The sequence below is a fragment of the Rattus rattus genome, chromosome 11 (assembly GCF_011064425.1).
Source record: "Rattus rattus isolate New Zealand chromosome 11, Rrattus_CSIRO_v1, whole genome shotgun sequence".
Classification (NCBI taxonomy): Eukaryota; Metazoa; Chordata; class Mammalia; order Rodentia; family Muridae; genus Rattus; species Rattus rattus.
In genome coordinates, this window is record NC_046164.1 from 10767756 (window position 1) to 10777388 (window position 9633).

The 9633-nt window shown below is 47.7% G+C and overlaps 2 protein-coding genes across 5 annotated transcripts in view; one reads left to right on the forward strand and one right to left on the reverse strand.

Moving 5' to 3' along the window:
- The window catches only part of Cops4 (COP9 signalosome subunit 4), a 31035-nt gene extending 27737 nt beyond the window's left edge, over positions 1-3298 (forward strand). For all 3 annotated transcript variants that reach the window (XM_032916237.1, XM_032916235.1, XM_032916236.1), the window contains one exon: positions 2849-3298. In XM_032916237.1, coding sequence (XP_032772128.1) covers positions 2849-2905 — 57 coding nt within the window. In that variant the 3' untranslated portion in view covers positions 2906-3298. The remainder of the gene's footprint in view (positions 1-2848) is intronic.
- A 4262-nt stretch (positions 3299-7560) lies between these two features.
- The window catches only part of Plac8 (placenta associated 8), a 21319-nt gene continuing 19246 nt past the window's right edge, over positions 7561-9633 (reverse strand). For both annotated transcript variants that reach the window (XM_032916509.1, XM_032916510.1), the window contains one exon: positions 7561-7822. The gene's annotated coding sequence lies outside the window, so the exon portion shown is untranslated. The remainder of the gene's footprint in view (positions 7823-9633) is intronic.

The following is a 9633-nucleotide window of genomic DNA, read 5'->3' on the forward strand; positions in this document are numbered from 1 at the left end:
CTGTGCAGCTCCTGCCTCCGTGCAGCTCCTGCCTCTGGTCACGAGAGCCACCGTGTTCCCTTCCACGCTCTTCCTCCAGCCGGCGCAGTCCTCTCTCCTCTCCTGCTTAGTTGCTCGGTTCTGTTCTCGCTGATTCCCTAGAACAAGTTCAGGGCCTCCTTTGTCATTGACCGTGGGGCTGTGCATGTGCACATGTGTGTATCCCTCCACCCCACCTCCCCGGCCTGTGTGAGGTTTCCTGTCCTTGTGTTCGGGGCTCACCTTTGGTGCTGGATACACACTTGCCGTGCTCTTCCCCGTGAAGATGGCCCCCTCTCAGCTTCCCCCAGTCTGCGGTGGGACACACAGCACCCTGTGGCCTTCCATTCCTGCTGCAGAGACCCTCCTCACCTTCCGCTTCCACTCAGGCTGGCTGTGTTGCTGGAGGAGCTGCAGGTCACAGGTCCTCCTCACACCTGGGTCATCTTCATGTCTCCGCATTCTCTTTCCTACATGGCGGATTGCCCTCAGATTGCAGGGAGTTCTGTTTTCGGGGTTGTTTTGTTTTGTTTTTAACTTTTCTTTTTCTAGAGAGAAAACCATTTCTCATTTCAAAGATTTTTTTAAACTGTCTTGATCGGATTTATGAAGCCCTAAACGTGAGGTGTGAGGTATAGGTGGCAATGTCTGTCTTCCGTCTGCCCTTTCACCTGTCCCTAGGGTCCCTGCCAAAAGGACCTGTGTTAGAAGCCCGAAGTTAGCACTTTGTTTGTTTAACTTCTTAAAATCCTGCTGACTTCTTTCCATTAGACCAGGTAGATGTCTTCATCTTTCAGGCCTTTTATTTTCTTCGTAAGTAGACTTCCTGCCGCCCAGTGCCCAGGCTGGCCCCTGATTTGTGGCGCTCCTCCCATCTCTGCCCCCTGAGTGCAGAGATCACAGGGGTGTGCTGGCAAGCCTGCTTCAGGTTTCATATCTCTCTCTTTTTTTTTTTCCTTAAGATTTATTTATTTTATATATATAAGTACACTGGTGCTGTCCTCACACACCGGGAGGGCCTCAGATCCCAGTACAGATGGTTGTGAGCCACCATGTGGTTGCTGGGAATTGAACTCAGGACCTCTGAAAGAGCAGCCAGTGCTCCTAACCGCTGAGCCATCTCTCCAGCTCCTTATCTTGGTTTTAGTAAAGGGGATATTGATGATCACTTATCCTTGTGCACACAGCACCACACCATCGTGGCCATCGTGATGCTGTCAGCTGAGCTCTCTGGCCTGCTCCTGCCTTCTTTCTTGCTTGCCCAGCTGTTTTTCACGTCATCTCTATGGAGTCTGTGAGGCCCTTAGATTTAACCTGACTTACTTACGGCTGAGTCCCTGGCCGTTCCTGCTGTGGGCATTGAGTCTCCATGGACGATCTGTATCCTTGATTCAGTTAGCAAGTCCGTGGAAATGGCCGGATTTCTTGTACCAATCTCTCGCTCTCAACCTCTAGCTCTTGTTCACGCTAAGGTGACTATACCAGATTGCTTAATAAGGCTTTAGGACAGACACAGGTCCAAAATCTGCTAGTTAACCATTTAAAAGCTACATCTCACTTTTTAAAAAAATTTCTTAACTTTCTCATCTTCCATGTCCTATAAATTACAACTCCTGATGCTCTTAGGGATCCATGTGCTTTCCTTATTTTTAAATTCAAGTGTTTATGTGTGTGACCGTGGAAGCTGTGTGGGGTCAGAGAACAGTTTCCAGCGGTCGGTCAGTCCTTGTACTGTGAGTCCTTCTGTGGGTGGGATTCAGATGCTCACGTGGCCCGTGCTTGTCCTCTGGCCGGCTCGCTGCCCCTGTTCTTCTTGTGTTCCCTGTGACTTACTTAGCATGCTGCCGTCACAGCCTGTGATGTTTTCTCTCATGTCCACTTGCTTTCTAATCTAGTTTCTCCATTCTAGCCAGAGTCATTGTGGTCTTTAAAAAATGAAAACAGGGCAGAGGGAGGAAAACAAGTTAAATTAAAGGGAGGAAACTGAATGGCTCAGGAGTCCTGCAGTGGAGTTAGAACCATCCGTCACTCCAGTTCTAGGTCACCCCCTTTTCTGGCCTCTGTGGGCACCAGGCAAGGTCATGGTACGTACCATACATACATACTTAAACACACACAAAACAGTCACACACATGAAATAAAACGCTCTTTTTTTTTTTTTTTTTTTTTTTTTGAGTCTTTAAAATACATGCAGCTGGGCAGGCGCACACCTTTAATCCCAGCCCCGGGAGGCATAGGCAGCAGAGTTTGGGGCTACCTGGTCTACACAGCAAGTCACAGGTGGCCAGGGCTATACAGAGAAAGCTGCCTCAAAAAAAAGTAGAGTCAAGACAGTGTTCACGGAGGTTTCACGTTTTCTTCTTCTGTTGTAAACGTTATTTGGTGAGGTAGACACGTTCTCTTGTGTAAATCCAGTGCTCTCCCAGTAGATGGCAGTGTCGCCCCAGCAAACACTGAGGACCCGGCCCTTGAGTGAGGCTGCTTTGCGGTCATCTGGTCTTCCTAGGTCTTCAGGGCTGACTTTGTTTCCAGGGGCATTGATAACAGCAACGCTTTTGTCACTCAATCTTCATGTTTGCTGTTGGCTCTCCTAGATGGCCGGGAACTCACCACAGACTCAGAGATCCTGCCCACTCCTGTCTTTTTAGTGCAGAGATGAAAAATGTGGGCCACCATGCTCGTCCTGGTCTGGTTCTTAATGATGGCTTAATTTACATTTTTAGCCAAGAGTTCCAGAATAAATGTCTTAAATTAATACTGTTGTAATTTATCTTTTAGCTTTGATTTGTAAGTAATTTCCGTTTTTCCTATTATTTTATTCTCTCCTTAGCACGAGAAGCCCTGCCGACGTGGGACAAGCAGATCCAATCACTTTGTTTCCAAGTAAATAACCTCCTGGAGAAGATTAGTCAGACAGCCCCCGAGTGGACAGCGCAAGCCATGGAGGCGCAGATGGCCCAGTGAGTCCTGGAGCTCTGTGCACACTGCGTCTTTGCACTTTGTGCGGATCGATTCACTGCCCTCACAGCATTTGCATCGTGACCGTAGACATCTCAGTCCTTTTTTGCCAGCTCCCACGTGAGGACGACGCAGGAGCAAGCAGTGCAGCCTTGAAGCAGTAGCTCCCGTGCCGCCTGGGTCTATGTTGAGCTGACTCGGGTGTCTTGAAAGCTTGTTCTTTAAGTGGAGGTGAGCGAGCTGGGTAGTCATGTAAAACTTCAGTGCTTTGTGCCTCTCCAGATGTGGTTACTCTAATAAACGGAGCGATGAACCAGACGAAGGTCCTGCTTCCTCTAGTGTCTTTGTTCCTTTCCTTTGAATTTAGAAAAGCTAATTTCTGTATCTCATGCTGCAAATACAAGAGTAAGTCCCAGTGCCTGCCTCCAAGCTTTCTGAGGCACAAAGGTAAAGGCATAAGGTGAACGCCTGGGTTACCCACCAGGAGGAGCCCATCAGTCATCAGGGAGCCAACAAGGAAGACTTCAGGATGGTAATTTCAAATGTGATTAGTAGAGAATATGCAGAACGGACTTTGAGAAGGGTATAAACGACTTTAGCCCCAACAGTTAAAGAGCTTGACCACCCACTTAAAACATTAGGCAGCTTGAAAGTCAGCCTGGACCAGGGGGAAGGATGCGGGGTTGTAGTTCATCAGCTAGGGAGAGGTGATGCTTCTGGAACCGGTACCTGCTTAGCAACTCCAACAGAACTGACCCTCCTGCAGACCAGGAAGGTTGGGCGCATCCTAGTCTATCAATGTTTCCTTAATTCAGCACTTTGTCTGCCACTCAACTTATACTTGGAAACATGGGTGCTTCCTTCTACAAACTAACTTTGTTTGGGATTAAATGTGTGTGTACTAACAGGGTGTCTGTGTTCCAGTCAGAGGATTAAAGGTGCTAAGGGCTGAGTCACACAATTAGAAACAGGTTTTTTCAGTAACAGCACAGTCTCAGGGGTCACACTGTGATCAGATATCCTGCAACAAAGCACACCCTTCTTTTGGAAATACACGTAGCTCATTTTGAAATAATACCCACATTATTTTCCATAAGACAGTCTTGACTTTCAAGGGAAATTACTGTGCCTGGCCTTTGTCTGATTTAGAGAACGGGTGTACGATTCTAGCCTTCTTTAAATCAGTTCTCTGTAAGCCTAGGAGCAGCAGACACTTCTGAAGTTCAAAGCCCAGGGATTCAGGCTGAATAAGCAGGCACCCGGGGCCAGCAAGATGGCTCAGCTGGTAAAAGCTGTTGCCCTGCAAGCCTGCTGGCCTGAGTTCACCCCTAAAACCCACAGGAAAGATGATGGTGTGAGTTTGTAGCCCACACACCACTGCGATGAGATGCGTGGGAAGACAAGGGGAACTGGGCTGAATCTCAAACCAACTAGCCTAGAGTGTGCAGTGCGGCAAACCCAAGGGAGACCCTGCTGCAAAACAGGGTGGGAGCGAAGGAGCAACTCAAAACCTTGTCCTCCAGGGCTGGAGAGGTGGCTCAGCGGTTAGAGCACTGGCTGTTCCTCCAGAGGTCTTGGGTTCAATTCCAAGCACCTACCTGGTGGTTCATAACCATTCATTGTCCCAGTTTCGGGGGATCTGTTCCCCCTCTTCTGGCCTTTGAGGCACCAGGCATGCAAGTGAGGCCTAGACATGCATGCAGGCAAAACACACATCCACATAAAACAAAAGATAAAGAACTTGGAAAAAGTTTTAAAGCTTGTCTTCTGACTTCCACATGTGCCACCCCCCATTCACCTATGCGCCATACATACTTAAAAACAAGGAAACGTTATAATTTGTAGAGTGCTTCCCAAGTATCACCATCCTGCCAGGGATCCGTTGAATTGTGACAGTGCAAGGCAGACCCAAAGAAGGGACAACAAACTAGGAGGGAGCTGCAGCCATTCCCGTACAGCTACAGGGAACAACTGGCCTGTTTCCTACTCAGGGCAGCGTGAAGCCTCCTACCAAAAACCTAAGGAACAGCAGCCTGCCACGTCATGCTGACTTCTAACCAAAAAAACCCAAACACCCCAAAAGATAAGACAGCCGCTGTAAGAGAGAGATGAGGCATCAGAACAAGACTAGTATACCGGGGTGATTATCAGACTAGGAATTGAAGACGGTCGTGACTAGCTAAGGGCTCTAACAGAAAAAGAATAGATAAGGGGTTGGGGATTTAGCTCAGTGGTGGAGGGCTTGCCCAGCAAGCACAGGACCCTGGGTTCAGTCCTCAGCTCCGGAAAAAAACAAAACAAAACCCAACCAACAACAACAGGAAAAGGATAGATAGATAAACAGAGGTTGAAACAGGATAGAAGTGCAAGAAATAAGCCCATGAAAGACCCACCGTGAACCAGGTGTGCGGCACACTCGGGAGGCAGAAGCAGGATCTGTGTGAGTTCGAGGTCAGCCCTGTCTACAGAGTGAGTTTCAGGACACCTGGGACTGTTAAACAGAAAAACCCTATATTGAAACACCAGCATGCATACGTACGTCATACATACATACATACATACATACATACATACATACATACATACATACATACATACAGTCTTAGTCAGGGCTTCTATTCCTGCACAAACATCATGACCAAGAAACAAGTTGGGGAGGAAAGGGTTTATTCAGCTTACACTTGCACATGGCTGTTCATCACCAAAGGAAGTCGGGACTGGAACTCAAGCAGGTCAGGAAGCAGGAGCTGATGCAGAGGCCATGGAGGGATGTTACTTACTGGCTTGCTCCCCTGGCTTGCTCAGCTTGCTCTCTTATAGAACCCAGGACCACCAGCCCAGGGATGGCCCCACCCACAATGGGCTGGGCCCTCCCCCTTGATCACTAATTGAGACAATGCCTTACAGCTGGGTCTCATGGAGGCATTTCCTCAAGGGAGGCTCCCTCCTCTGTAATAACTCCAGCTTGTGTCAAGTTGACACACAAAACCAGCCAGTACAGTGCGTGTGTTACGGATGTAAGTGTGCATGCATGCATGTACATGTATGTGTGTATGTTTTAGGACGCGTGGGTGTTGAAGTTCTCTGTGGGATCTGGAAGGTAGCGGAAGCTGTGGATGGATAACGGTGTAAGGAAGAGTAGAGCCCCACACAGCACCCTGCTTCACGGGCTGGAAAGGCGGGGCCAGAGTGTTCACCATTGCTGCTGTGACGTGCAGGTGCCTTGATTTTATCTCACTGACGTTTAACGATAAATCCCGTAAGCAGGAGTCTTTACCTTCCTCCCCGACCCTAACAAACGAAGAGGACTCGAAAGCATTGAATGACTATTGGAAGTTCACAAATATACTTCAGGACAGATGGGATAAAAAAAAAAGTGTTCTTAAATTGTCTTACACATTTATTCATCAGTGTTTAACCAAAACCAAGTCATCTGACTCTGACAATGAAAACTTTATTCATACTGTTCGCCTTTCCAGGGAGCAGTCACTCCCAGCTCTCAAGAAAGTCAGGAGAAAGCCCCTTACTAAAGCCCAGCGCTGACGCTGGCTAACACAGAGCTGGCCTTGAATAGGAGATGCTCCTTTTGTGTACCTTAGTCTTATGCAACTTACATACACTGTCATCCTTAAATCTCTTTTGTGTCCCAACCCCAGATTACGGTTTGAGCAACTTAAGTAGGAACAGAAGAATGCAAGTCTGACCACCTGGAAGGATGGGAGATTTACATAGCAAAGGCGTTAGCCGGAGTTATCTATCTCTGAAGTACGCCAGTGTTGTTGTAGTTTCTGAATAGTTGTTATGGCAGGTCCGGCTTACCGGCCCGGCTGGATTATGTTTTCCTGATAGCACAAGGCACTTAATGGTAGACCAGAACTTAATGGTGGCTGTCCCCTTGAGCTGCCCGTGAGAAGCAGATTCTTTGGGGATGGTGCTAATGGTTGAAAAATCCTGCTGAGCAAACGTTTATGTTATTGTATTGCAAATTTTGCCTGTCTCTAGCAGGTCTGGTTAGCTCACTGGTTATCCGTGCGGTATTTTAGTGGTGTTGTTCCCTTAGCTACATTCTACTGAGTGTGAGTTAATGTCTCCTAAGAAGATCTGTTGGCAAACCCTTTATAACGTCACTTTTATTACTTGGAGTTTCTTCTACGTCACTACCTCATATTTAAAAGGATAACCTCTCAAGCCTTCAGCTGGAAGCCAGGCCTGGGATGTGCACAGCATAGTCTGCTGCGTCAGTGCACAGGCTGAGAAGTCACGGGGAAGGACGGAGGACGTCCACTGTCTCAGAACAGTCCATTATCTGTGGCTTGTACCTTCCACATCCCGCCTCAAGCTTCATGGCTCAAAGCGCTGAACTTGCCGTTGCTGGAACTCTACCATCCAGACCCTGAACCATGGGGGAAAGAAAGAGGAGACCGCACCCTTAAAATTAACCGGTGACACAAGCGTTCGAGTGAAGGCCAAGGTGCATAAAGCATGGAGGGAGGGCTAAAGGGGTGGCTTTGGGGTGTGGCAGTGTGGACAGACAGACGAGGCCCTAAAACGTTAATAACACCCAGCACCACGCTCAAAACAAAGTAGTCTTCTTAGCAAAATCTTTTTATTTGGTTTACGTCTAAAGTGTAATGTAAAAAATTATAAGCTGGAATATCTGATGATGGGAGCAACGAGAAACCAAGTCAAGGAGTGGCATCCATTTAAAATCAATCAAAAGGCCCGATTAGAAAGCTCCCACCATTTTGTAATTAAATGCGTCCATCTTATCCCAGTTGCCAAGGGTGTCGAAGGGCTCAGGCTGAAGGGCGTGTGCTGACTTCAGCTGCTTCAGCGGAGCTCTCGCCTGTGAGGGAAGCACAAAGCAGTCTCTAAATTTCTCAATCTACTTCTTTATTATTAATAAGCACGAACTTGCAGACTCATGTCAGAAACGCTGAGAAGTTACACCAATCGTTCAGAGTTCCCTCCGGGACACCCTGAGCCCCGTTCCCCCTGTGGGTTAGCATTGGGTGTTACCGTGGGAGGTTTCTCACAGCTGACAACCACCCGGCATCGGCATCGGCATCGGCACATTGTTAACCAGAGGGGACTCCATTCCGAGTGCTTCTCCCTCCTTTACCACGCTCTCACCTGAATCAAGACTTTTCCTGTTTGTCCGTTTGTATTTTAAATTACTTTGTGTGTGTGTGACTATTTTCCTTGCACGTCTGTTTGTGCACGTATGTCCCTAGTCTCCATGGATGCCGGAGAGAGCGTCAAATTCCCTGGGGGTTACAGATGGTGTGAGTCAGCTGGGAATTGAACCTGTGACCTCTCTCTAACCCTATGGATGGGTTTGTTTTGTATAGAAACTAGGTCTCACGTAGCCCAGGCTGGCCTCCAACTCACTCTGTACGTGAGACTGGCCTTGAACCCCTGATCCCCCTCCTCTACCTTTTCCCTTCCCAAGTGTTTGCCTGTTTTATGAAGCATTGGGATTCGAACTCAGGGCTTTGTGCATCCTTGTCAAGCGCTCTACCATCTCGGTTTCACCCTTCAATCCTGTGTGCATTTTTATTGTCCGTGAACGGCGTAGGCTATCTAAGTTGATCACCAGAAGTCAGAACCATCAAAGGCATTTTACTTCAAACCCGCTCAAAGACTCAGTGAACTCTCTTCTCCGAGATTAGAAACCAAAGTTCAGTTGTCCAGACCCGTTCGCCTGTATATGTGATTATAAGGTTTGTTCACACTGCTCAGTGGGGAGTCCTCAAAAGGCTGTGTCTGTCTGTGAACAGTAATCTCCTGGAAGGGGTCAGTGTCTGCAGAGACCATGGTCCCATCGGAATTGCAGTACTGTGGACACTGGAATTTTGTAGGTTCAGAGGTTAATAACTTTATCTGGGGCTAGTGTCAACCTTCTGGAATAGCCATTCCTTGCCCTGCTCTGTGTCTGAACTACTGTCCGTGATAATAAATAAAAGGACCTCGGTTCCCAGCTCCAAAAAAAAAAGAAAAAAAATAAATAAAAGGACCTCTTATGAGCTATTAACTGAGTGGAACACTAGCTTCCGCCAATTCAAGAGCAAACGTCATCCGGTAACACCTTAGGTCTGTAAGGCAGCTCCCTCATTTCACTGGCCACCTTTCTGTGGTACCCACCAGTGCATTTTAAAGTTGTCTGTCATCATTTATGAGTTTATTTGTCCTGTAGAACTATAAAAATCCTGTAAAAGTGCTTCCGTGTTGGAACATGGCATTTGGGGAAACTTAGATCTGTGTTTCTGGGCTTTGGTGACTCAGAATGGTTCCGGATAATGTATGTATTTAACAGTCTTCCCACATCTTTACTTCTGGCCTTTATCCTGCCCACTGGACTGTAGACTCTTAGTGTTTTTCTCAAGTATGGCTCTACTCACTTAAAATCTCTGATAATTTCCCCATGCTCACCCAGCACACTGCACTGGCTGGTTCTGTGTGTCCACTTGACACAAGCTGGAGTTACCACAGAGAAAGGAGCCTCCCTTGAGGAAATGCCTCCATGAGACCCAGCTGTAAGGCATTTTCTCAGTTAGTGATCAAGGGCGGAGGACCTGGCCCATTGTGGGTGGTGCCGTCCCTGGGCTGGTGGTCCTGGGTTCTATAAGAAAGCAAGCTGAGCAAACCAGTAAGTGA